At 48.3% G+C, this 25,547-nt stretch overlaps 2 protein-coding genes across 12 annotated transcripts in view; one reads left to right on the top strand and one right to left on the bottom strand.

Annotated features, from left to right (window-relative positions):
• Aasdh (aminoadipate-semialdehyde dehydrogenase) overlaps positions 1-4,143 on the top strand; it is a 28,619-nt gene extending 24,476 nt beyond the window's left edge. For all 6 annotated transcript variants that reach the window (XM_052735228.1, XM_052735230.1, XM_052735229.1 and 3 more), the window contains 3 exons: positions 924-1,046; positions 2,604-2,735; positions 3,661-4,143. In XM_052735228.1, the coding sequence (XP_052591188.1) occupies positions 924-1,046; positions 2,604-2,735; positions 3,661-4,056 (651 nt within the window). In that variant the 3' untranslated portion in view covers positions 4,057-4,143. The remainder of the gene's footprint in view (positions 1-923; positions 1,047-2,603; positions 2,736-3,660) is intronic.
• A 4,059-nt stretch (positions 4,144-8,202) lies between these two features.
• Positions 8,203-25,547, bottom strand: part of Cracd (capping protein inhibiting regulator of actin dynamics) — a 123,154-nt gene continuing 105,809 nt past the window's right edge. For all 6 annotated transcript variants that reach the window (XM_052735223.1, XM_052735222.1, XM_052735220.1 and 3 more), the window contains 4 exons: positions 22,034-25,043; positions 16,140-16,330; positions 14,970-15,132; positions 8,203-11,130 (listed from right to left, as the gene is read on the bottom strand). In XM_052735223.1, the coding sequence (XP_052591183.1) occupies positions 10,970-11,130; positions 14,970-15,132; positions 16,140-16,330; positions 22,034-25,043 (3,525 nt within the window). In that variant the 3' untranslated portion in view covers positions 8,203-10,969. The remainder of the gene's footprint in view (positions 11,131-14,969; positions 15,133-16,139; positions 16,331-22,033; positions 25,044-25,547) is intronic.

The raw sequence follows: 25,547 nt of genomic DNA, 5'->3' as shown, positions 1-25,547 counted from the left end.
GTCAGTGTCCATGAGAGGGAGCAGCTCGTGTGATGGGAAGGCCAAAGGAAGACAGTTTAAGGGCTAGGGACACAGCTTAGTTGGTATAGTGCTTAACCCTGCATGTGCAAAGCCTTGAGCTCAGTGTCTCAAACCATACAAACTGGCTGGCATATGTGTAATCCCAGCACTCAAGAGGCTTAGTAATGCAAGATCATCCTTGGCTACATGCCTAAAAAAAAAAATAGGTGTTCTGTGATTCACAGACACACATGTGCACACAAACAGTAAGTAAATGTAGTAAAGAAGTAGTGTGATTGTAAATCTTATAACCTTTGACCAAAGAAATTGTTTTCTATGATTCCATCCTGGCAAAATAATCAGAAACATAGACAGATAAATGCACCAAGTTGTTTTTAAGTTGAGTAATTGATGTCTAATAGTTTTTAGATCAGGAAGAGAGATAATTTTATTTTGAATATAGTGTATTAAAACTATTTTTAAGTCATCTTATAAAAGCTGTGAAAGAAACATACCAAGTTGTGTATTCAGAATGAGTATATGCACACACGCATATGTGTGTGTGCACACACAGACACACACACTCATGCACGCACACCAGTTGACCAAAAGGGAAGATGCAAATACGTTATCAGTTATCAGTGTCAGTGATGTCCTTCGCTGCCTCTGTACTAACTTACCTGGCTTGTGCGTGCCTGAACTCCGAGGATTCTCAGAGAGAATAGGGAGGGCAGGGAGAAGAGAACCTGCATTCTTCTGGAGCCGACAGCTGCTCTGTGGGGCAGCATGTGCAAGGCTCCGGTTCAATCCCAGCCCTCCAGAGGAACAAAACAACATAAAGTTGAGGTTAACCAAAACGTAGCTACATTGTATATGGATTTGTTAACAAGCGCCACCCAATTAATTCAGATTCTTATTTGCAGGAGAGGAAGTGTGTCTGGAAACTAAAATGTGAAGGAGCGCTCTTTTCTTCTCCGTGTTTGAGCCTGAGTCCACATCATCTGTACTGTGCTACACTGCGGGGACTTCTCCTGGCTGTACATCCTGTAGGCATGCAGTAACGGGTTAATTTATTACCTATCTTTATTTTTCATCTTGATGTTTGAAAGTTCGAGTCCTTTTCAGTTAAATATAATTCCCATATTAGTGAGCTAGAATTCACTTAAAATGATTGAAATTATTTGGAAAAACAAGGAAACATGGGTTCATGTTTTTATTGTATTTGTTTCTTCAACTATTTTTAACCTTTAAAAAGATTTATTCTTACGTACATAAGCATTTTATCTGTATGTGTGTCTGTTTGTATGTGTGACACATGTGTCTGGTGCCTGACAAGGTCCAAAGAGGGCATGGAGTCCCCTGGAACTAGAAATGCAGGTGGTTGCTAGCTGCAGTGTGGGTGCTGGGGATCAAACCCAGGTCATCTGTGAGATCATGTGCCCTTCATCACTGAGCCCTCTCTCCAGACTGTTTCTAAACTTTTTTCTTTTTCTTGGTTTTTCAAGACAGGGTTTCTCTGTGTAGTTTTGGTGCCTGTCCTGGATCTCGCTCTGCAGACCAGGCTAGCCTTGAACTCACAGAGATCTGCCTGGCTTTGCCTCCAGAGTGCTGGGATTAAAGGTGTGCGCCATCACCGCCCAGCTGTTTCTAAACTTTTTAGACAAGATTTTCTCAGTCATATTAAGAACTTCTTGTCTGTCCCTCATAGGGGTGAACACCTTTAATCCCAGCACATGGGGGCAAAGGCAGGTGGATCACTGAGAGTTCAGGCTAGCCTGGTCTACATAGTGTTCCAGGATAGCCTGGACTACATAATGAGACCCTTTCTGAAAACAAAAACAAAAACAAACAACAAAACTAAGTAAAACAAAACCAAAACAAACAACAAAAATGCTTCTTGTCCATTGTAAGGATAAATCTTGTTAATTTTTTCCTAATTTTAAAATTGTTTTTCCTTTCTGAAGCTAGATCTTAGCTGGATGGTAGTGGCACACACCTTTAATCCTAGCATTTGAGAGGCAAAGGCAGGTGGATCTCTTGAGTTTGAGGCCAGCCTGGCCTACAGAGCAAATTCCAGGACAGCTGGGGCTACACAGAGAAACCCTGTCTTGAAAAACCTAGGACAGCAAAACTTAAAGCTAGATCTTTGTGTTAGCTTTGCTGTTTATGGTCTGGGCTGACTGTCATCTGGCCCTCGCTCTCCTAAGCAGCACAGGTTTTCTGACTGTGCGTGTGCCAGCCTCATCCACGGTGTCCGTGGACCACCACTGCTGCGCATCTCTAGCCCTGAAGATTTCTAGTTGTAAAATGGCTCTGCAGGGAAAGGTACTTGCTGCCAAGGCCGACAACGTGAGTTCAAGCTCCTTCCCACAGGATAGGAGAGAATCAATTCACACAAGTTGTCCTGCAACCTCTATATGTGCCCTGTGGCATGCACACACACACACACACACACACACACACACACACACACACACACACACACACACACACACTCACACACACATAGTGAATGAATGAATGAATGAATGTGACCTTAAGATGGTAAAGGTAGTTGATTAGTGAAATGACTTGTGACGCTGTCGTCACTTTGGCCACGACAGGCTGCTGGGAGCGTGGTTTGGAAGCATTCCTGTGGAAAGCCACTCTTCTCCTCCGCTCGGTGTTGCCAGCGGTACGTCTGCATCGGCTGTGTGGACGGAAGCCTGCTCTGCTTCACTCACGCGGGAGAGCAGGTGGGATGATCTAGTCAGCGCTGTGTGTAGCCAGCCCACCCCAGCTGGAGACTGAAGCCAGGGATCAGCGACTGTTGTGTTGTGGAGTACATTCCCAGCCCTTGGTTGATGGATCTCTCCCTCCTTCCCTCTCTCTCTCTCTCTCTCTGTCTGTTTAGGTGTGTAGGTCTGAGGTTGATATGTCTTCATCATTCACTGTCTACCATACATATGTGTGTGTGTACACACACACACCACTATATATATACATATATATGTATATATGTATATATGTATATATATACACATATATATAAAATTTAAAATTTTTCTTTTGATATAGGGTCTCACCTGCTGTCCTGGTGCTCACTGTGTAGACCAGGCTGTCCTAGAACTGAGATCCGCCTGCCTCGGCCTCTTGAGTGCTGTGATTAAAGTGTATGCCACCAGGCAGTGCACAGATTTTTGCTTAAAGCTCCAAATATTTACACTTAAACTCTTTTCAGTCCAGCTCCTCCTCGCTTTGTTTGGAAAACTTGAGTTAGACGTTTTTCCCCTTTTTCCTTTTTTCTAGAGCTGGATTTGGAACCAAGGCCAAGTTCCACCCCCTGTCCAAGATTGTTTTTAATAACACACATTGAAGACATAATGTGATTTTTTTTTTCTTTAAACACGGTGTCCCTGAACTTACCAGTAGTAATTCTCAAGTCTGCTCAACATTAATTGTAATAATGTTATCATGTTGTAGTGTGTCTTGTCCTGGTCTTTACCACTGGATCAGTCTAGTGTGAGGATGCTACTTTCCAGAAGCCGGCATTATTTTTGGTGTATGGAGTTCCTCTGTTGTCTCCATCTTACTTCTTCCGTCTGTGTGAAGAAACCTCGTCAGACTTAGCGTGTTACAACTGGATGAATGACTGATTGTTGCTCCTCTTCTCCCTTAAAGGTTTGGCGCTTCTCTGCTGGAGGACCAGTCTTTTCGTCACCATGTATCTCGGCATCAGAACAAGAACTGTTTTTTGGTTCCCATGATTGCTTTCTCTACTGCTGTAGCATGGAAGGTCACCTCCAGTGGAAATTTGAGACCACAGCGAGGGTGTACGCCACACCCTTCGCTTTCAGTAACCAGAGCGGTAGCAGTGAAACTCTGCTAGCAGCCGCATCTACTGATGGGAAACTGTGGATCCTTGAGTCTCAGAGTGGAGAGCTTCGAAGTGTGTATGAACTCCCTGGGGAAGTCTTCTCTTCTCCTGTGGTCTGGGAATCGATGCTTATTATTGGGTGCAGAAATAATTATATCTACTGTCTGGACTTACTGTGTGGTGATAAAAGTAACCAATAAGTCCTCATAAGTATATATGTGTGAGATGGAAATACTGTAAATCTACCTGGATGGTTTTCTATTAAAGATTTTATTTTGGTTAAGGAATTTGTCTACTGTACTTCAATAGAGAGCAGCCATGTTTATTTCCTATGGAAGCATCAGGAGCTTCTAGGAAGAGAGGACAAAATACCTGCTGTATTTTTTTAAATAAATTTTTAAGATTTATTTATTTTATATATATGATGTTCTATCTGCATGTATACTTGCAGGCCAGAAGAGGGCATCAGATCACATTACAGATGGTTGGGAGCCACCATGTTGTTGCTAGGAATTGAACTCAGGACCTCTGGAAGAGGTGCCAATGCTTTTAACCACTGAGCCATCTCTCCAGCCCACACCTGGTGTATTTTGTAGCTCTTTGAATTATGTGTGGTGGTGTGCTGGCTAGTTTTATGTCAACTTGAACCTCAACTGAGAAAAATGCCTCCATAAGATAGGGCTATAAGCAAGCCTATAGAACATTTTCTTAATTAGTGATTGGTGGGGGAGGGCCCAGCCCATTGTGGGTGGTACCACCCCCTGGGCTGGTGTTTCTGGCTTCTTTAGCAGATTGATCAAGCCATGGGGGGCAAACCAGTAAGCAGCACCTCTCCATGGCCTCTGCATCAGCTCCTGCCTCCAGGTTCCTGCCCTGCTTGAGTTCCTGTCCTAACTTCCTTCAGTGATTCAGTGATGGACGGTGATGGGGAAGTAAGCCAAGTAAACCCTTTCCTCCCTAACGTGCTTTTGGTCATGGTGTTTCATCACAGCAACAGTAATCCTAACTAGGACAGATGTATGTTTTGGAAACATTTTTTTTTTTTAATTGGTCAAAAGGATGCTGTTCTGGTTTGAAAGATCTCCATCAAAACACCCCTACTGTGTGGAATTAAGAAGGTGGGAACATAACTCCACTATGGTACTTAGGGGTGGCACCTTGGAGCGATGATTAAGATTACATGGGTTCGAGTGTGTGTGTGTGTGTGTGTGTGTGTGTGTGTGTGTGTGTGTGTGTGTGTGTGTGTTGCAGGGAGGATGCTGCTGACCCTGAGGAACTGGAACTTTGTAAGAGGAGAGACCAGGCCAGTGTGCTCTGCTTTGCCGTGTGATACCCAGCATCACCTTGGCTGAGATTCTGCAGAAGGTCTCTGTCAGTAAGGGACGTACAACCAGATGTGGCCACTGGCCCTTGAACTCCTCAGATTCCAGAACTGAGAGCTAAATAAACCTTTATTTGTTATCGTCAGTTTGTGAGATTCAGTCATGGGTAAAGTGAACAAAGGCAGCTGGTAAAACACCAGATCCTGGTGTGGATGTGAGGCCATTTGTGAACCCGTTAGCATTTGAAGTCAACAGTGAGTGCCTGGGTAGAAGAAGGGGGGGAAGGGAAACTGTCTTCCTGAGCAAGCCTCCCTGTGTTTCCATGCCCCTGGATACCAGAGCTCCTGGTTAGGGAAGAGACTCAGCAGCAGCAATTGTATCTCCTTGCTGCTCAGGCCTGCAGGTAACATCATCGGCTCCCTGGTCTTGCCGCCTCTGGCCTTTATCTGAATTGAACTGTACCACAGGTTCTACAGGTCTCTAGTGTGTGAGCAACACATGGTGGCACTTCCCAGTCTCCACACCCTCATGGTCTTGGATCTTTTATGGACATCAGTTGGTTCTCTGGAGCCATCATATTAGGCTGTACACGTCACAAGAAGTAGATAAATAACCCTTCTTTTCTCTCTCTCCACCTAGCTGAATATATTAATCAGTTATGTTTCTTTAGAGAACCCTAATACATTAAGGTAGTTTTGTGAGTTTCCAGGCATTTAAAGATCTCTGTGGAAAAGAAAGGATCAGAATATGTTTTGTGAGTTGTAAACAGAATACATCATTTACTATTTATACTGAAATTTAAAAAAGATTTTTATCTTTTGTGTTTTGCCTGAATATATGTAAGTGTACCATGTGTGTGCATTCCCTCCAGAGACCAGAAGAATACATGGGAAGCTCTGTAGCTGGAGTGAGCCACCATGTAGATGCTAGGAACTGAGCCTGAGTCCTCTGTATGAGGCAAGAACTCTTAACCAATGAACCATCTCTGTAGACTGACCTAAAGGTTTTTAACGGTAGGATTTATTTATCAACTTAGGTTCCTTATTTTGAAACAGAGAGAGAGGGAGGAAACATGTATGTGCATTGCTGGGACTTGAACCCAGGGCTTTGTTCCTACTAGGCAAGCACTCTATCATTGGACTATAACCTAGGTCTTTATTTAGTTTTTGTTTTTTGTTTTTCGAGACAGAGTTTCTCTGTGTAGCTTTGCGCCTTTCCTGGAACTCACTTGGTAGCCCAGCCTGGCCTTGAACTCACAGAGATCTGCCTGGTTCTGCCTCCTGAGTGCTGGGATTAAAGGCATGCGCTGCCGCCGCCGCCGCCACCACCACCACCACCCTTATTTAGTATTTTTAAGCGGGCAAAAATGCCCAAGTTATGCATTATGCACACGCACATGCACACACACACAGTTTCGACTTGATAATATGGTGATGTTAGGCATTTGTAATTCTTGCTATGCAGCCCAAGCCAACCTCACAGTTTTTCACCAAGTTGTCTTTGCAGGTGAGATGTTCAGAGGGTCCAGGTGTAGCCCTGTGGTAGCTGGTCCTCAGCTGAGGCTGATGCTGCTGAGCTGTGGCCTACCGTAAGGAGACTGCAAGATCATTTTATCTGAGACTCAGATCACTTACTTCCTGTCTGGAATTGAGAAAAGCATTTGGCCTTGTTCATATATTCATCATTCATTCATATATTGGGGCATGTTGGGGAATATTATTTTAAGGTGTGTTACTTTTGTTTATGTAGCATTTCTTAAACTCCGTGAAGCTGTGTTACTGTGCCTGTCTAAAACACCTGATGGTCTAATAAAGAACTGAACGGCCAATGGTGAGGCAGGAGAAAGGACAGGCGGGGCTGGCAGGCGGAGAGAAGAAATAGGAGAGATCTGGGAGAAAAGGAAGAGGGAGCAAGAGAGGAAGGAGGAGAACTTCAGGGGTAGCCACCCGGCCACCCAGCCACCCGGCCACACAGCTACACAGCCACACAGCCACCCGGCCACACAGCCACCCGGCCACCCGGCCACCCAGCCACCCAGCCACACAGCCACCCAGCCACCCAGCCATACAGCCACCCGGCCACCCGGCCACCCAGCCACCCAGCCACACGGCCACCCGGCCACCCGGCCACCCGGCCACACAGCAACACAGCCACACAGCCACCCGGCCACACAGCCACCCGGCCACCCGGCCACCCGGCCACCCGGCCACCCGGCCACACGGCCACCCGGCCACCCGGTCACCCGGCCACCCGGCCACCCGGCCACCCGGCCACCCGGCCACCCGGCCACACGGCCACCCGGCCACCCGGCCACACGGCCACCCGGCCACCCGGCCACCCGGCCACCCGGCCACACGGCCACCCGGCCACCCGGCCACCCGGCCACCCGGCCACCCGGCCACACGGCCACCCGGCCACCCGGCCACCCGGCCACCCGGCCACACAGCTACCCAGCCACACGGCCACCCAGCCACCCGGCCACCCAGCCACACAGCCACCCGGCCACCCAGCCACCCAGTCACCCGGCCACACAGCCACCCAGCTACACAGCCACCCAGCCACCCAGCCACACAGCCACCCAGCCACCCAGCTACACAGCCACCCAGCCACCCAGCCACCCAGCCACACAGCCACCTGGCCACCCAGCTACCCAGCCACACAGCCAGCCATGGAGTAAGAGTGAAAGTAAGGTTACAGAAGTAAGAAAAGGAAAAAGCCGGGATGCAAAAGGTAGACGGGATAATTTAAAATTAAGAAAAGCCGGCTAGAAACAAGCCAAGCTAAAGCCAGGCATTGATAATTAAGAATAAGCCTCCATGTGTGATTTCTTTGGGAGCTGGGTGGCGGGCCGCAAAGAGCAGAGAGGAAAACCAAACAAGGACGGGGAAAAATAAAGTCGCATTAGAAACAACTTGAAAATTTTCTTGTTCATCCAAAACTCTGTAAATAAGAAACTGCTCGTAGATAGCTCTTGAAATCAGTCAGAACTTCAGCTTAATAAGGACATTCCATCAGTGCCAAAGGTCTTGTCAGTATTTTATTGAAAGGTCTTTTCCCTTAAATAATGGACATTTTCTTTTTACATTCAAACTGTATACAACCAAAATCTCAAAATAATATTAAAATCACACTAAGGAATTTTTTATTAAGTATCTACTTAATTTTATTGTTGGTAAAAATATTGCAAGACACTTGTAGCTAATGTTGCTGCTTTAAAATAAGCAAACTAAACATCACAAGAAGGGGCAGTGGCTACATACCATACATTTGTAGATAACCAGCTAAAACGAGAATTTAATGGTAATCAATCAGGTTTGATAATAAACAATTGCACTTGAAACATTTTTAAAGTAAACAAAAGACTCTACTTCCATATATAAGTCTATGAACAGAGGTTAATCATCTATAACCTTACCATAAGAAGTGTGTTTAAACTAAAAAAAAAAAAAAGCCTGTATATTTAATATAGCAGTCATTCATTTAAAAAAAAGTCGAACTTTTTGTTTTCACAGAACTTCCCCATAGTGTGTTGCTCAGCAAAGTGCAACAACTGAAGCAGAGTAACACTTCATTGGTATTTAGTGCAGGTCTGGGTGACTTGTACATGAAATGTAAAAGATGCACTTGTCAGCAAGAACGATGGCGGCCCTTTCCTCAGTGGATTCTCCTTTAAAGATAGTGGTGGGGGACTTTAACTAAGCTGTGTCGTGGTATCGAGTCAGTATCGACGCATCTACTAGGTTTTCTTTAATTTGCTTGTTCTGAGACAGGGTCTCCACTATGTAGCCTTGGCTGGCCTGGAACTCATTATGTAGACCAGGCCGGCCTTGAACACACAGAGATCCACCTGCCTCTGCCTCCCAAATGCTAGGGTAGAAGGTGTGTGCACCACCATGCCCAGCCCTGTTCTTTCTTAGCCATCTTATTTCTGTACCTGTTCACTGCCAGGACTGTGTACTGGCCAAAGCTGAGGGGATGGAAGAAGAAGTCGGTTTGGAAGAATCACTGTGGCACTGTAATTCTAGGGCTTTGGGTGGGAAGATTCCCATTCAAAAGTGTTATTATGTCAGTGAGGAAAGCATTGAACTAACAACTGTCTACACATAAAATTTAGAAATGAACACCAGTGTGGGAAACGTGCAGTGGAGTATTCGTTGCTTACAGTAGTAGTAACAACAACAACAAAGTTCCATTGATTCTTAACAGTCGGAAGGTCCAGTATCTATAACACTAAATCCAACTTGCAACAGTACGGCCTTCCACTTGACCACACATGCCAGCTGCTTCTGAGGCTGAGCCACTGTTTCTAGAGAGAAAATGGTTTCTATGTGGTAAACAGCATCCCTGTAATCCCGCAGCGTAGACAGAACAACAGCACATTGCATATTGAGTAAGCACAGAGGAAAAGGAGTGACGTCTGCTACCAAACGTGTCAGTGTGGGAGAAAAAAGGGGCGCAACTCCCCCTGCACTGGGCAAAGAAGCCGCCCCTGTGAAAGGAAAATATGCCAACACCATGAAATACAAAGTGAGTGCCAGCAGTACGTAGGCATTTGCTGGTATGTCTAGTGTCATGTAAAGCAAATCTAGAGAATCCAACCTAAGTACATGTGGCTTTGAAACTGCCAAGTCCCTTTTCTGTATGCACATGTGTATGATAACAAGGCCACGTAAAACTCTGAGATGCTTCTTTTTTTTTTTTTAAAGGTATCAAGGTGAATGCTCTAAATTTTAAATGCTTTGGAACATTCGACTCTGAAGTATTCAAGTACAATAAAGGAAGTCCTTAGAACAAATAGGTTACACATCTTGGCTTGTTCATTTTCCCTAAAGGCCAAGGGGAAATTCCAGAGGCATGGACTGCCAGCAACCTAAACTATCTTACAGAGATGGCTGTTTGGGGTGATGGTTTTATTTTCTTGTCTCACTTTTGCATCTTTGGGTGGACAAGCCTTCTCTTCCCAGTGTGAAAAGCTAGATTACACCAGAGTTGTCATGCCACAAGGTTCTTAACGTTTGGATTATATCAGAATGCCTGGGCTGCTGAAGAGCCCCCGTACTACATGGAGATTCTCAGAGACAACTCTGTCACAGAATTTCCTTTTCTCCAAATTAAATACAAATGTTCCTTAGGAGCCAGCTCGGCCAAATGGTCCCTGTGTCTTTAAAAGGGTACTGGTATGACAGGGCATACCATGGAGTATGAGTATGAATGGATTTGCTATGTTGTGGTTTTAGGGTGGGGAGAAATTCATGAAAACCAGACATAGGCACAGAGTTGGGAGCCAGCTTTTCCTTATTTTCCAGTTACTGCCTTCAGGAGAGTGACACCATGTTTTATGTACACGTGAACATATGTCACTGTTACATATGCAAACACAGCAGGATAAATGTTTGGGATAGAAGAGTAGAGAATCAAAAAAAATTTACAAAGATTGGCAAAAGGATATGTTCTGAAATGGTGCATGGGTGTGCATATGTGTGAGAAGGCCATGGATGGGCATGGCACGCTCTCCTGAGCTCTCATTTGCAGATTTTGCTTCATGTGGTCCCTCAGACAAAACTGTCTCTTGAGAACTAGGGTGAGCTCAAGGCACCAGGACCCAGGGTTGTGCAAATACACACTCTTTACAATGACCACCACCAGTGCAGTGTCTGAACATTATTTTAGAGCCTATAAAACATGCTTCTTTTCCCTCGCTTGGTTTCTGTACCTCATATAAAAAATAAATAAATAAAAAGGGCAAGAGAAGAGCCAATGACTGGCCGCAGAACTGGGGAGGAGTCACTGTTTACTTAATGATTTGCGGGCAGTCGCTCCAGGCCTTTGCTTTTCTTTTGGCCAAAGCCAGCCAGGCAGGTTCTGTAGATGCGGGGGCAGCGTCTGGGGTGGAGAATCTCTTGGTGACCTCTTTTACCAGCGGGGCTGGGGGCGCCGAGTCTGAGATCTCCACTGCGTTGTTTTGAAGGAAAAGAGAAATAGTAAAAACCACATAAAAACAAACATTTTAATTAATAGAATTATATATACTTACTCTACATGGAATGCTGTTCACAGCGCACACACACACACCTGAACAGCTAAATCTAGCTAATTGTTGTTCACAAAATTATGTAAGAACATTTAAAATCTACTCTCAGCACCTTAAGAATCCAGTAGGACTGTTAGCTATGGTCACTGTGTTACACAACAGATTTTCTTTTCTTTCCTTTTGATTTTTTTGAGACAGGGTTTCTCTGTGTAAGAGTCCTGGCTGTCCTGAAACTCGATCTCTAGACCAGGCTGGCCTCCAACTCACAGAGATCCACCTGCCTCTGCCTCCTGAGTTCTGGGATTAAAGGCACCTACCACTGAACTTCTCTGAAATGTTGTACCCATTAGCAAACATTTCCCTGGTGGTCTCCTCCAGAACAAGATTTTGACTTATTTAGAGGTAAGAAATTCAAGCCAGGCATGAGAGGGCATGCCTTGGAACTTCTCCGGCCCCGAACTCCTGGTCTTCCTGCCTCAGCCTCCCAAGTGCTGAGATGACAAGGTGAGCCACGGGGCCTGGAAAGGTGGCGAGGTTAATAGCAAGCTACCACCTCCACAAAGTGTCTCTCTCCTAGTTTCTCTACCTCAGCCCCAAGGGGAAGCTATTGCCAATTCTTAAGACTGGTAATGTCTTGTCTAGTAATTCCTTTGCTCCCCATCTTTTTTTTTTTTTTTTTTTGAGACTACTGTAGCTCAGGCTGGCCTCAAACTCATGGGAATCCTCCTGACTCAGGCTCCCAAGGGCTAAGAGTTGCAGGCTATCAGGCCTGACTATCCTGCTTTCTTCACTAGAGAGCTAGGCTTCTGTGAGGAGATTCCCTGAAAGAGGTTCAGGGGGTTCACAACTTCGGTGCCCAGGGATGTGGTCAGCATATATGCTTCTAGAACTCGGCATACTAACTGAACGTGAAGACAGACACTTCAAACACAGGCTTGCTCTATTAAGCTTGCGCTGTTATAAGGTGTGATAATCCTTGTATACTTCCAATTGGCCAGAGAAAGGAATGACCTCGTGGGCCTTGCAGCTTCCACTTTAGTATGGAAAACAAAACAAAACAAAAAACCAACAACAAAAAGCTCTCAGTCTCAGTCTGCTGCAGGCCGCAGGAATATATCATAAGAACTCAGCTGGTTATGGCAAAGTCACTACCTGGAGGAATCAGGGAATTCCTCCAGAGGAAGCCAAATCCCAAGGAGTTTTTGGTGTTACTTGGCTTGTTATATATCAGCTGTCTTCTGTTATGAAAATCATGTGTGCCTTCATAGTTTTTCCAATTGACTTCCCCCTAAGAAGGACTAACAGTGTGGACTGATCACTCTCTGGACATACACATTCCAGGTATTTGGAGAACAGCCTCGGGAAAGGCTTTCTCTGGAATCAGATATCTCCCTTAGCCACTTTCAAGGACTACAGGAAACACCGCCCAGGTGGGCGCCCAACTTCCGAAAACTAACAATGATAACAGCCCACATGCAAGTCTCCTGACTTAAATTCCACAAGGAGACACCGCCCAGGTGGGCCCCAACTTTCAAGAACTAACAGTGATAGCAGCCCACATGCAAGTCTCCTGACTTATGGTAAATTCCACAAGGAAACATCGCCTAGGAGAGGTGGACGTTAAGTAATAGCTTTACACAATTTAGCTCGGACCCTCCCTTTATATATGGGGACTTCCAGGGCACAGGACCGAGAAGAGAAAAGAGACTGGAAGAACTAGATGGGTAAGAACTTGAGAGGAACAAACTGAGATGGGGAAGAACTAGATTGAAGGGCTAGAAGAGAGGACTAGAGGAACGAGATGGAAGATGAGGAAGAGCCAGATGGGGAAGAACGAGATGAGGAAGAACGAGATGAGGAGAGAGAAGGAGATGGCAAAGGAGATGATATGGGAAGGAACAAGATGGATGAGAACCTAGAAGGGGCAGAACCAGATGAAGGAATTAAGATAGAACCTAGAGGGGACCGCAGACAAGTGTAGAGAGAAATCAGGCAAGAAAGGAGCTAAAAATGAGAGCAGAATAGAAGCTTGTAACTGACACAGAATAATAAAGTGTATGGACTAAGGAGTTTTGTGTACATAGATTCATTTCCTATCATCAAAGATTAATTATCAGCTGGTTGTAGATTCTTCCCTGACCCCGGGAGGGGACTATCGAGGGGCTGGACCCCCTTAGTCCCCGATATCAGTCTAACATTTAGAACCCTCAACGTAAGAGCAAATGAAAGAACACTTAGGGGTCCCAGAGATCAGTGTTCTAAGGTAGTTCTGGTATATAAGCACTCCGATTCCACCACTAAGTGGAGAAACCTTTTTTTAACATGTCCACATCTCCAGACCTCGGGGAGCAGGCGGCCAAGGCACCGGCGGGGCTGGGGCTGCGGCTTAGATAGAGCTCCGGTTTGAACTATCTCCCCAGTGTTCACACGTAGGAACGCTAATTCTCTGGTGTGGAGGCACTGAATTCTTCAGTGTTGGGAGGCAGAAGTCTAGTGGTGTGTGCTTGGGTGTTGGGGGCAGCCCTCACAAGTAGATTCATGATTTCCTCACACTGCCGTAGGAGCTCACCTGCTTTTTCTCTCTCTCTCTGTGTACACACTTGTCCATCTGCTCTCCAACCTAAGATGAAGCAGCACAGGGCCCTCCCAGCTTGATAAGTTACCCATCTTTGGGTATTCTGTTAGCCACCTGAAAAGGGACCAGGACAGCCGTGCCCTCTGGGGAGCAACACAGCCCCACGGAGAAGCGGATGCCCTGTTAGTCCCTGGGAGTACATGTAATTCAGAACTGCCCATCTTCCAGTGACTTGTAGCGAGGAAAGAGTTGCCAACTACTGGGCCAGTTCAGTTTTCACGTCTTTCATGTGCTGTGAACAAGTAGAGATGGCTGTTGTTAATTAACGCCCAGGACGCGGTGCTGAGGACACGGTCTCTGTAAAGTCAGCCAATCAGAGACCTCCTCTTGGAATCCCATCAGCGGAGAGGCCGCAGCATCTGAGCTGTGAGGCATCAGGACCGAGGGGCAGCTTCCACTTCCAGCCTCCGCACAGAGGGCCGGAGGTGGCTTCCACACGCTTATCTCGACTTCGTCATGTTGGATGACAGGTCCCTGGGGTCTGCTTCCAAGCCCAGGCTCACTCCAGTTTATCTAAACTTTACACCTTACCTTCCCCAATCCTATTATACTCCTCTTTCTCTATTTAATGTTCTGGCACATGCTATTCCTTGCTGTAGCAAATACATAAGATAAAAGAAAGACAGGCAGACAGATAGATAGATGATAGACAGATAGATGATAGATAATAAAACTGGATGATAGGCAGGGAGGTACCGGTGATGACTCACATTGTACTGTTAAATGTTCAGAAACCAGGGCAAGCCAGTCGGTGTCTGTCACATTAGCAGCTTCAAATTAGCCACAGTTGAAGTATTTAGACCACGGAAGACAGTAAAGGCTACAAACCCCAAGGAGATGACTCCAAAGCGTTTCACTGTCTCTCCTCCAAGAGCAGCTGGGGAATCCCTGCGGTCTGCATCAGCATCAGAGTTTACAACTGGGTCTTGAGAGCCTGTGCCCTGTGTTGTCTAAGATGCTGTGCCAAGTCACTCCACGGTGGAAAACAAAGATGCTCTCAGGGAAAACAGTGATGGACTACAGGCCAACAGGGATGGACCTGCTCTCTACCTGTCACGGATGTGGGGAGAGTGTAGGGAAAACAGTGATGGACTACAGGCCAACAGGGATGGACCTGCTCTCTACCTGTCACGGATGTGGGGAGAGTGTTGGCTTTTTTCAGTTGTTCTCTGCGCTGGAGCCTGGACACTGCCGTTTCGGGCTTTTTCTCTTCTGACGGAGTGGCGGACTTGTGCAGGGAACCAGCTCTGCTTACTCGGCTGCTTCCAGGCTGTGGGCTGACACTGACCTGCGTTGGAAATGACAGGGAAAGCATGTCTTCAGTGCATGACCTCTCAGCACCCCAGCGAGGGGCTGGGCTGCACCTGTGAGCAGTGCGTTCAAGGGAGGCCTCCAGTGAGGGCTCAGGGCCATGTACCCAGGATGGGAAGTTACTTTCCAGGAAGAGCCCCATCAAGATGATCCTAAAGTTAGGTCATGGAACAAGGCTCCTGATACGCTCTGCCCACTGTACAAATTCACTTCCACATATTGTAGTTTCCCTTCTCCAAGATGGACACAGTCTAAGATCCTGTCGGATGTCTAAGACCAGGGACAGAGCTGACCCCTGATTGTTCTGTTTCATCCTTACCTTAGATTTCAATCACTTTGGCTTGTGTCAAGAGCTCAGGAAGTACTTTACAGTTTCTTGGCATATGTTAATCTCCAGTATCATTACAATCACACCTTGGTGACATTCTTAAGTAAAACAGGATGAGCACAGACACTGGAACCCTTTGACAGTGGATCTAACAACCAAAATGGCCATCAGGTGATTACCTGGTGGTTGGCATATATGGTGTAGATACACTGGACAAAGAGTATTCATGCCTCATGGAGTAGAACAAGAGATTTCGTCACACAAAATGGCAATCTCAACCTATGAATTGTTACCCCTGGAATTTTCCACTTCATATTTCTAGATTATGGTTGACCCTCAAGTCATCGAAACCAGGGAAAGTGAAACCTCAGATCGGTGGGCAGGGGCACACTGTAACCGTCGCGTGTGAGTTGCTGCGGTAAATGCAGACATTTTAGGTTCTGCCAAAGAAGGTTTGCCTAGAAGCCTAGTAAAACCAAATGAAATTTAACAGTTGATGCTGGAAAACGCTTTCCCTGATTTAAAGGTGGTCAATTTACTCATTTCGCTGCCCTTTCTAAACAGCCCTTCCAGTTGGCATCTTAAAAATATATCCCGTGACTCAGACGCGAGCTAGGCACAGGGTGGCAACGCTGGAAACGGAGCGGGCTACTCACAGTGTCTTTGGAGAGCTTCTCGGCCTGTTTGGCCTCCCGGGCTTGCTTCCTCTCCTCTCGGGTTACCTGCTGCTCACGAAACCCCTTCTGCTTCTGCAGCGCCAGCGTTATCCACAGCGGCTGAGCAGTTTCAACTTTCTCTGCTAATCTGGAACCGTCTACAGAGTGCCTGCTCTGAAGCACGGGTTTCTCTATGGAGGGAAAAAAAGGTGACATTCATCGTGACCAGCAGTTGACTTAGCTTCTCATCCCCTAAGACTGTGAAATAATTACTGATAGGCTTCTGGCATCGATGCTCAAGAGATCCCACCAGGTAGGAGGTAACATCTTTGACTAACAGGAAAATGGGCACTTTTTTCCTCTCTAGAAGTGGAACCTACTTTACAAGAAAATAAGATCTCCAATGTGATAAAAACCAATGTTTGCAGGAGACCCAGGTAGTACGTGGTTCGCTGCTTTGGTGAGATTTGCTTTTAGCAACGGAAGGAAGCACTCTTCTCAAACAATACCGTATACGGAACCCCAGTGTTTGGAGAACAAAAAACAAACAAACAACAACAACAACAACCAAAAAACAGTGGTGCTGTATACTTGAGGCAGCTGCTGAGGACAAGGCTTCCAGGAATAGAGTGAGAACGCCATGACTGTGAACAGTTGCCTACATTTGAAAGTTGGTCTATACTAAACAAGTATCATGTCCAAGGATCATGAGTTCAAGGCCCACCCTGGGCTATATAGCAAGACCTTGTCTCAATAAACAAAATTTTAAATGCAAAGAGATCCTTGTGTTTAGAATAGTACTTGGCCTATACTAAACACTTTAAAAAAGAGAACTGTAATTATTATTTTTACCTACAAGGCAAAAGTCACCTTTCTTTTCCCTTAAGTAAAGATCACGTACTTTCAGAGAGAACTGTATTGGATTATTTACTATCTCAAAAGAAAAGGGCTTACTATAGCCCCGTCCGTTCCTTAGAAATCTAATAGAAGTTTACACCCAGAATCTTATCACCAGGGCACTCAGTCAGATGGACTTTGTATTACACTCTGGGATGAAGAGAAAGACCAAACAGGAGAAAACAACCTGGAATCAGGAATTTAAGCCCAAATGGGGCACGTTCTGTTTTGTCTTTTCTTTTCCTTTTACAGTGATGGAGAACTGTAGACTCCAGCATACATCAACCACAGTCAAAGAGAAGATATGGCCAGGGACGAAACTAACGGGACAGATGTTCATTGACCAGGCTTTGGCACAATTAGGACACAGTAAAGAAAGGGGAACCCAAGCTCTGAGAGAGGTGCTCTTAGAAGCAGGGTATGGGGTCAGTTCTAGTTAAACAGCTGAGTCCACTCCAAGAGGAGGCCAGTGTCTGAAACATATCATGCCTTTACTCTAGGGTCACTCTAGGTACATTGCCATTATTTATGAAGCTGCTGGGCAGAGTCTTGCCATGTCTACGCAAGGCATCAAAGATGGCAAAGTCATCCATGCCAAAGACCTGACCAGCATTCACACTCTATGATGGGGGAATTCAGACTCTACAATGTTTGTGTCTTGCCGTCTATTTCCTAAAAACAAACAGAAAATAAGAAGACAAATAGTTTCTAAAGGGAAAAAAGAAGGAAGTCTGTATTTCCTGAGAACTGCAGTTTGCGTCGACTAGTCTGGGGTTGTGGATCATGTTTTATAAGACTGATGTACTACCCACTGCACTAATGAGCTACCTTGGACCAGATTCTAAAAGACTAAGTGTAAGGCTTATTAGGTCTGGCTCACAGGACCATAAACAGGACATTAAAATTGGATTCCTGTTTGAGCCTCAGCCAAGGATTTTCCCAAAGCTTGTGACAAAATCTCTGCCACGAAGTCACATATTCCAAAGTACAGGACCACCTTCTATGGTCTGGCCGATGAAACCGCCAACAGGCACCACCAGGACATGGAAAAACTGAGGCGGAAGCTGAAGACTAGAGTTTGTTTTGGATATCCCACTGTCCTCGCATAGCCTCTAGAAGACAGGCCCCTTTGTTAGCCAGTGGTCTTTAAAATTGGTTGAATGCCCTAGAGAATGTGTAAGACATTCATAGGGGTGAAGAAATTATGAAAATTTCAATTTGTCACTTTTAAAGATTAATTCTATTTTGAAGTGTGTGTGTGTGTGTGTGTGTGTGTGTGAGTGTGTGTGTGTGTGTGTGTGAGTGTGTGTGTGTGTGTGTGTGAGTGTGTGTGTGTGTGTGTGTGTGTGTGTGTGTGTGTGTGTGAGTGTGTGTGTGTGAGTGTGTGTGTGTGCCCACAGAAGTCAGAGGCACTTTATCCTCCTGGAGCTGGAATTATAAGCAGTTGTGAACTGCCCAATGTGGGTGCGTCAACCAAACTCTGGTCCTTGTAACCGTGGCATGAGAGTTTAATCACTGAGCCAGCTCCGGCTGGCCTGGAACTGGCTACGTAGATCAAGCTGGTCTCTAACTCACAGAGATCTGTCTGCCACGCGTTCCCACGGACTGGGATCAAAGGCGTGTGCCACCATGCCCAGCCTCTTTAATCTGGGGTCTGACAATCTAAAATCTGACTCCCAGGGAAGAAACTGGGGCGGTAATAGTTTTGGAGAGAAAATTACAACGATCGAAGAGATCTCTCTAAGAGGATTTTCGAGCTTTTCTTCGTGGGGGAGGAATGAGGCTTGAGAGAGCAACAAGGCTGAGTGAGAGGGACTGCAAATGCCTCAAAAGCTAACGACACAAAAGTTAAAGTCAAAACGGAAAAACGAGCTCACCCATCCAACAGCAGTCACCACCGGAAAGAATCCACAGGCCACACTCAAGGGGTCGTGCCCATCTGGGACAACCAGTGAAGCAAACGGGTCATTTAGAGAGGACTTTTGGGCTGAACCACCATCTTCTGGTAATTCACCAAAATGGAAAACAAGGGTAGAGAGGAGGCGCACCCTATATACATCCTCTGGGCCATTTAGAAAACATGGAGTTGTTCCTTTGGCCACATCTGTAAGGTGGGTGACACGGTAGACATCAAGGGGATGGATAATGTTAAAAAGGGATGCCCTGTAAGGTACCATAGCAAAACTACAAGACTCTACACTATTACTCTTCATGATGTTGGCACTGTTGAAAACAAGAAAATTGAGGGTAAGATTTTTTTTTTCCCCAGAGACAGGGTTTCTCTTTGTAGACCTGGCTGCCCTGGAACTCACTCTTGTAGACCAGGCTGGCCTCAGACTTACAGAGATCCATCTACTTCTGCCTCCTGAGTGCTAGGATTAAAGGTATACTTCACGAAGCCTGGCTAAGGGCAAGATTCTTATCAAGAGAATTAATGTGCATATTGAGACTATTAAGCATTTAAGACTAGAGATTGGTTTCCTGAAATGGGTAAAAGAAAACAACGTGGAGAAGAAAGGTACTAAAGAGAAAGGTAGTGGTTCAATGGAGTGCGAGCCTGCCACAGCCAGAGAGGCCCACTTTGTCAGAACTAAAGGAAATGACCTCGAGGCTGCTGGGACCCATCCTTAGGAATGCGTGGCTGAAGAGATGACACCACCAAACCTCTAAAGTGGAGAAAGAAGAAGGAAAAGGACTTGTTGAGATCATGCTCTGCCTTGCTCTAAGTGACTCCATATTGAGTACACAATGGCTCTCCATCTGTGCCTTGTCCCAGGTGACTCCATTTCACAAGCAGTATTGGGCTCCATTTTGAGTGCAAATGCAGAAGCAGGAATGCTCTGCATCTCACGCATTTAGATGTTACTTGTCCAGCACTACCCATTAGGCAGACTGACACACTCATTCCTAAAAGTGAAAAGAACCACCTGGTAACTCACCACAGTGGTGCTGGCTAGTCTTAGGTCAATTCCACACACAAACTAGAGTTACCTGCAAGGAAGGAACTTCAATTGAGAAAATGCCTCTGTAATATCCAGCTGTAAGGTATTTTCTTAATTAGTGATTGATGGGGGAGGGCCCAGCCCATTGTTCGTGGTGTCATCCCTGGGCTGATGGTCCTGGGTTCTATAAGAAAGCAGGCTGAGCGAGCCATAAGGAGCAAGCCAGTAAGCACTCCTCCACGGCCTCTGTATCAGCTCCTGCCTAAAGGGTCCTGCCCTGTTTGAGTTCCTGTCCTGACTTCCTTCAATAATGAACAGCAACATGGGAGTGTAAGCCAAATTTTGGTCATGGTGTTTCATCACAGCAATAGAAACCCTGACTAAGAGAACAGTAGACTGGGAACAGATGGGCACACAGGCATATTCAAATCATTTTAGAAAGACTAAGCCTGGCCGGGCGGTGGTGGTGCACGCCTTTAATCCCAGCACTCGGGAGGCAGAGCCAGGCGGATCTCTGTGAGTTCGAGGCCAGCCTGGACTACGGAGTGAGTTCCAGGACAAGCTCCAAAGCTACACAGAGAAACCCTGTCTCGAAAAACCAAAAAAAAAAAAGAAAGACTAAGCCTAAGGATTTATAGAACACACCACATGGGGGAAGGATGCAGCCCGCTCACCTATACCCCATAAAGACACCAAACCCTTTCCATGGCTCCATGGTACTTCACCTCCAGCTGGACTCAATACTAAGACCTGAGGCTTGTTTAGCACGGAATTCCTGCTTCCCTGGTTCTGTGTGGTTCTCTCTCTCTCTCCCCCACCCCGAATGTGTGTGTGTGTGTGTGTGTGTGTTCCCAAGACTTTATTTTACGTGTATGGATGTTTTCGCCTGCACACATGCAACTGTGCTGCAGTGTGCCTGGTGTCCAGGAAGGCCAGAAGAGGGTGCTGGAGTCCCTGGAACTGAAGTAAGTTATAGAGAGGTGTGAGGTGCCATTCTGGGAATCAAACCGTGGTCCTCTGTAAGAACAAGTGCTCTTAACCACGGAGTCATCTCTCCAGCCCCTCCTCCTGGGTTTATTATTGTTTTCTTCTCTGGTTACTCATGTGTTTACTGTATTTATGAGGTGTAATGTGTGATATGAGATTTAATATTAGTAATTAAGATAAGAGAACTTGGTTTGCCAATGGCCAAGGAAAATAGAGACTACTTGGCAAATGGTTAACAATAAAATTGATATAGCTTGTGAATTAATTGTTATTTGATCAACTCTGACATCGCAGAAAGACATCATCATGTCCACCTACGGTTTCTGGCATGGCACACTCACAGCAGTACCGCAGTACTCCTCCAGGGCTTCCATAACTGGAGACAAGTAACCAATCCAACACTCCTCAAGGAAGAAAACCCCTCCCCCGCCAAACCTAAACACTTAAAAAGGGAAACTTCATGGCCACGACCCAGACTTCGTCTGTAGAAAGATTAGGTGAACACTCTTACAAAGCACAAGAGCTAATTCAGCGGACCATCTAGCCACCTCACATTTAGTATGAAGAGGCAGTCAGAGCCAAGGATTGCTCTGACATTTCAAGACAGGGTTTCTCTGTGTAGTCCTGGCTGTCCTGGAACTCAGGCTGTAGACCAGGCTGGCCTTGAACTCAGAGATCCGCTTGCCTCTGCCTCCCAAGTGCTGGGATTAAAGGCCCCACTACTGGAAGTCTGCTGCAGGAGAAGGTTGTTCAGTGCATTTTACATAACACAGCGAAGCTCCAGGGTCCCTCCCCCCTCCCCCCTGCATCTGCCCCCCCCCCCCCCCCAGGCAGTCTCTGGTCTAGAAAACTCTACTTTTGATCACCTCTACAGACCTGCTCAAAATGGTTAATGCTATCTGTGTTAACTGGGCCTACATTTCAATCCAAAAGGATGTTAAAATGTAAAGGGACTGATTTGGGGCAAACTTGTTTCTAAATTGAGGTGTTCCCAGAGCTAGTTCCCCGGGCTCCCTCTCAATTCGCTCTCCACGAATGACGCTGGGCATTCAAACTGCAGCCACATACCTTTTCTACCTGTTTCAGGAGTTAGGGAAGGTCTCTCTTGCTGGCTGGCTGGCAGAGGCGGGGAAGCGGGTTTCTTTTCTGGCACCTCTTCCTCATCCCTCTTCTGCCCCTTCGGCTCCTCTGGCAGGGATGGTGAGGGTGGCTGGTTATCACTGCTCTCCTGGCTCTCTCTGCTCTCCTTGCAAGCCTCACTCGGCTGGGAATCCACCTTCCCAGCCCGCCTAGCAAGCAGCTCTACCAAGTGGGGTCTGCTCAGTTTGGAGAGTGGGGACGACGGTGGGGTCTGGCTGGCGGGCTTGGGAGCCAGGGCCGGCTTCTGCATTGGTGGCGTTCTGCTTGCTGCCTTGTCCTGCTCTGGAGCTGGGGTCTGGCTACTGGCTGGTGGTAGCCCCGCCTGGGCTACAGCAACCGAGCGACCGACAGAAGGGCTTTCGGGGGAGTCCCTCCGAGGGGCTAGGGCTGGCTTTTTCTCCTGGGGAAGGGATGCGCCATGCTTGAGGGTCACCGCTTCGGGCTCTTTCTCTCCAGGGTCGCTCCCGGCTGCGGGGGTGCCACCATCCACAGTGTCTCCTGTGCTGCTGTGCCTCTTTTTCTTCTTCTGTTCGGCCTGTTGGTCACAGTGGAAGCGCAAGGAGTAGTTGGTCCTTCTCAGTTTTATTCCAAAGGGCGAGGCCTTCTCCTCACCTCCCGGCACCACAGGATCTGGCTTTCCTACGTCACTCGTGGTCTCGCTGTCCAAAGTGGTCGTGGACTCGGTGCGGAAAGCAGCTTTCTGCGGAGAAGGCAGGCCTGGAACGAGGAAAGATGGAAGGTCTTTGGCAAATTTGCATCCGTCGGTGGTGTCTGGGGGCTCCTGGCTCACCTCTGGCTTCTCCAGGCCCTTCCGAGGCTCGGGAGCCGCTGCAGGCGGAGGCTGGGGTGCTGTCTCTTCGCCCGGAGCTGGCCCCGGCTTTTTCCTTATGCTTTCACCGTCCAAGCTCTGTTTGGAGGTCTCTGCCCCGCCGTCCGAGAACTTCTGCCAGGCCGACATGATGGAGAACTTGGCGTTGCCCGGCGGCGTCCTGTGCACGTTCCCTCGGGAATCGCTCCGAGCTCGGGGAGCGGGCTCGTCCCCGGCGGCTCTGGCCGGCTCTCTGTCACCACGCTGGTCACCCTCCGTGTTCTTCAGGATCCTGGATCGAATGGAAGCCCACTCGGCTAGCGCGCCGGCGTTGCTCGGCGCCTCCGGGGGAGGCCTGGCTTTGCCGCCACCGGCCCTGGGCTCCACCGCGGGGACGTCCACCGGGCGCTTTTCTTCCGACAGGCCCAGGAGGGACTTGCAGGCCGTGTCCTTGATCTGGCTCAGGTTGACGGCCGGGCCGCAGAGCTGCGCTCCGGTGACCAGGATGGCCGTGTGGGGGATGCTCAGCGCCGAGGGCAGGGCGTGCGGGGCGCCACCGCGGGGCACCGGCGGTTCCTGGGCCACTGGGGCCAGGCTCGCCGCGTCCTTGGCGGGTGTCACCGGGCTCAGGTTGACTTTGGGGAAGAGGATCTGCCTACCCCCGGAGGACACCTGGAACGTGTAGGGCCGGGGCATGGTCTGCCGCTCGTCCACCTCCTGCCAGCGGAGCTCCTCCACCTTCCGGTCGTTATCTGCAGCGACAGCTTCGTTCCTGTCCTCCGAGGCCGGCGTTCCGCCCATCTGCCCCTCTTGCGGCAGGGGGATGTCTGTCTGGGTGGCTTCTCCCCCTTCCACGTCTACACCACCGGACTCCGCGTCCGGGTCTCCTCTCTGCCCTGCCGGCTCGCTGGCCACCTTGGCCTCTTCCGTCTGCTCCTGGGCCATCTCTTTCTGCCCCGCGGATTCCGGGGTTTCTTGTTCCTCTGGCTTCTCAAGGTCCCGCTGCTGCAGTGGGCTTTGCTGATCAGCCTCGTCTGCTAGCCCAGGCTGGCTCTCTCCTTCGGGGCTCTGTGGGCCCTCGTCCATTTCCCGCCCTTTCAGCTCTTCTGTGCGTCTGGCCTCCTCCTCCTCCTCCTCCTCTTCCTGCCTCGACTCCTGCAGCATCCTCCTGGCTTCCTCCTCCTGAGCACGCTGCCTCTCGGCCTCGAGCTGCCTCAGTTTCTCCTCCTGCCTCTCGGCCTCGCGCTGCCTCAGTTCTCCCTCCAGCCTCTCGGCTTCGCGCTGCCTAAGTTCCTCCTGCCTCTCAGCCTCGCGCTGCCTCAGTTTCTCCTCCTGCCTCTGGGCCTCGAGCTGCCGCAGCTCCTCTTCCTGCCTCTGGCCATCCCGCTGCCTCAGTTCCTCCTCCTGCCTCTCGGCCTCCCGTTGCCTCAGTTCCTCTTCCTGCCTCTGAGCTTCCCGCTGCCTCAGTTTCTCCGCCTGCCTCTCGGCCTCACGCTGCCTCAGTTCCTCCTCCTGCAGCTCGGCCTCGCGCTGCCTCAGTTTCTCCGCCTGCCTCTCGGCCTCGCGCTGCCTCAGTTCCTCCTCCTGCAGCTCGGCCTCGTGCTGCCTCAGTTTCTCCGCCTGCCTCTCGGCCTCGCGCTGCCTCAGTTTCTCCGCCTGCCTCTCGGCCTCTTCCTGCTCACGCCTGCGCTCTTCTGCCTCCAGGCGCCCGGGGTCGTCGGCTTCCTCCAGCTCTTGCTCTGCACAACCCTGCTCTTCCAGGGCAGGCGGCCGCCCTTCCCCGGGATGAGCCTTCCCTGCCTCTAGCTGCAAGTCGGCCTGCTCGCCCTCCTCCTCCTCCTCCTCCTCCTCCTCCTCCAGCAGCTCCTGCCTGAGGCTCTCCTCCCAAAGCCGCCTCTCCAGCGCCTGCCGCCTCTGCTCTTCCAGGCGCCTCTTCTCCGCGGCTTCGGCTTTTTGCCGTTTGCACTTGGCTTCAAGTTCCCGCCAATACTCTTCCTGGAGTCTTTTCTCTTCGTGGGAATCCTGAGGCTCTGGCTCCTCTTCATGCCAGATGTGCTTGTCTTCTCCTGGCTGCCCGTTCTGGTCCAGGGAAGACTGACTCTCAAAGCTGCCTGGCTCATTCTGACGATCCTGATTTAAAAAAAAAAAAGCAGGGCTGGAGAGATAGCTCAGAGGTTAAGAGCACTGACTATTCTTCCTAGAGGTTCTGAGTTCAATTCCCAGCAACCACATGGTGGCTCACAACCATCCATAATGAGATCTGGTGCCCTCTTCTGGCCTGAAGGGATACATGCAGGCAGAACACTGTATACATAATAAATAAAATAAATCTTTAAAAAAAAAAAAAAAGCAGAATCAGCCTTTTCCCACATGACCCCGACTCTTCCCTGTCACCGTGCAGGTGGTCCTCTTAATTGCAAGAGGGCAGGTATTCCCCAGTACAGACACAGCGGTGCCTGCAGCTGCCCATGATGGTTGAGCCTCGTTGTCAACCTGACTGGACTTAGAATCACCACGGAAACACACCTTTGGCTGTTTCCAGAATGGCCTGACTGAGGTAGGAAGGCCCGGCCTGAGTGTGGGTGGCGCCATCCTAAGGGCTGGGGTCCTGGTAGGAGTAACAAGGAGAAAGAG

Source organism: Peromyscus californicus, unplaced genomic scaffold, assembly GCF_007827085.1.
Source record: "Peromyscus californicus insignis strain IS unplaced genomic scaffold, ASM782708v3 Scaffold_13__1_contigs__length_99412109, whole genome shotgun sequence".
In the NCBI taxonomy this organism is placed as follows: Eukaryota; Metazoa; Chordata; class Mammalia; order Rodentia; family Cricetidae; genus Peromyscus; species Peromyscus californicus.
This window is presented reverse-complemented; position numbering and strand designations above follow the sequence as displayed.